The sequence below is a fragment of the Buceros rhinoceros genome, unplaced genomic scaffold (genome assembly GCF_000710305.1).
Source record: "Buceros rhinoceros silvestris isolate BGI_N320 unplaced genomic scaffold, ASM71030v1 scaffold33586, whole genome shotgun sequence".
NCBI classification, from domain to species: Eukaryota; Metazoa; Chordata; class Aves; order Bucerotiformes; family Bucerotidae; genus Buceros; species Buceros rhinoceros.
The window spans coordinates 13,600-15,358 of record NW_010419937.1 but is presented as its reverse complement, the minus strand read 5'-3'; the positions used below and the strand labels follow the sequence as shown (position 1 = coordinate 15,358).

General features: G+C 55.1%; 1 protein-coding gene across 1 annotated transcript; it reads left to right on the top strand.

The window, feature by feature from the left end:
- Positions 1 to 253: 253 nt before the first annotated feature.
- Positions 254 to 1,753, top strand: MGAT3 (mannosyl (beta-1,4-)-glycoprotein beta-1,4-N-acetylglucosaminyltransferase). Its single transcript, XM_010139126.1, has one exon. It carries the CDS (start codon positions 254 to 256, stop codon positions 1,745 to 1,747), a length of 1,494 nt encoding a protein of 497 aa, XP_010137428.1. The 3' UTR covers positions 1,748 to 1,753.
- The last annotated feature ends 6 nt before the right edge of the window (positions 1,754 to 1,759 follow it).

The window sequence follows — 1,759 nt, the reverse complement described above, 5'->3', positions numbered from 1 at the left end:
GTCCTTGTGAAAAATTTGTAAGACTATGACCGATCTAGAAGAAGTTCAGCTTGGAGTAACCCAGCTGAGGCAAAAGACCCACTGAAGATGGCAGGGGGTGGGGGGAGTAGTTCTTGGATTCAAGTCTCGAAAGATGCATGTTAAATTTGGACCAGCTTTCTGCCATCCCTGACATGTCTTTCTACGAGTGGTAAACTTTTTGCACCTTGGTAACTATTAAATGTGACTTGCCTTTTTGTGACTTTCCCACAGGATGAAGATAAGACGCCATAAGCTTTTTCTGACTCTCTGCGTGGCTGGTCTCTGCTTCATCTCCCTCTTGCACTTCCTCAAGGCCCTTTCCTATGTCATCTTCCCCCGGGAGCTGGCTTCGCTTAGTCCCAACCTTGTCTTCCGTTTCTTCTGGAACAATGCCCCTCTCATACCTCAGGTCAGCCCTAAGCCAGGGGGTGCAGAGTTCCTCCGCACACCCCCATACTCCCACTCCCCCTTGCCCCAGCCCCTGCCTCCCAGCAGAGCCAGCGAAGAGCTGCACAAAGTCAAGTTTGTACTGCAGGAAGACAAAACAGAATATTTTGTCCGTACCAAAGCTGGTGGCATTTGCTTTAAACCAGGCACCAAGGTGTTGGAGAAGCCACCCATGGGAGGGTGGCCAGAGGAGCGAGCAGATGGAGCAGCTCGCAAGCCACTGAGTACCAGCAGGACCAAGCGGCGCAAGTGGGTGGAGTGTGTGTGCTTGCCAGGCTGGCATGGCCCCAGCTGTGGGGTCCCCACTGTGGTCCAGCACTCCAACCTGCCCACCAAGGACCGCCTCATGCCGCGGGAGGTCCCCCGGCGGGTCATCAATGCTATCAATATCAACCATGAGTTTGACCTGCTGGCCGCCCGCTTCCATGAGCTGGGAGATATGGTGGATGTCTTTGTGGTGTGCGAGTCGAACTTCACAGCTTACGGAGACCCGCGGCCCCTCAAGTTCCGCGAGATGCTCCTCAATGGCTCCTTTGACTACATCCGCCACAAGGTGCTCTATGTCTTCCTGGACCACTTCCCTGCTGGTGGCCGCCAGGACGGCTGGATTGCTGATGATTACCTGCGCACCTTTCTCACCCGGGATGGCATCTCTCGCCTCCTCAACCTGCGCCCAGATGATGTCTTCATCATCAATGACGCTGATGAGATCCCAGCCCGTGACGGCGTGCTCTTCCTCAAGCTCTATGACGGCTGGACGGAGCCCTTTGCTTTTCACATGCGCAAGTCACTCTACGGCTTCTTTTGGAAGCAACCAGGCACGTTGGAGGTGGTTGCGGGCTGCACCATAGGGATGCTTCAGGCTGTCTATGCTACTGATGGGATCCGTCTGCGGCGCCGTGAGTACTACACCATGCCTGGCTTTCGGCAGTATGAGAACAGCACAGGACGCATCCTGGTGCAGTGGTCGCTGGGCAGCCCCCTCCACTTTGCTGGCTGGCACTGCTCCTGGTGTTTTACTCCAGAAGGGATCTACTTCAAACTGGTGTCAGCCCAGAATGGGGACTTCCCCCGCTGGGGTGACTATAAGGAAAAACAAGACCTCAGTTATATCCGGGAGCTGATCCGGACTGGTGGCTGGTTCGATGGTACTACACAGGAGTATCCTCCTGCTGACCCCAAGGAACACATGTATGCTCCCAAGTACCTGCTCCAGAACTACCAGTGGTTCCGCTATTTGTTGGAGAACCCCTATGGAAAAGCAGATGGTGCTGGGTGAGGCCACTGGGGC

Bases quoted from the DNA above. Each gene is read 5' to 3' on its own strand.
- MGAT3 (XM_010139126.1), top strand. From the start codon at position 254: ATGAAGATAAGACGCCATAAGCTTTTTCTGACTCTCTGCGTGGCTGGT.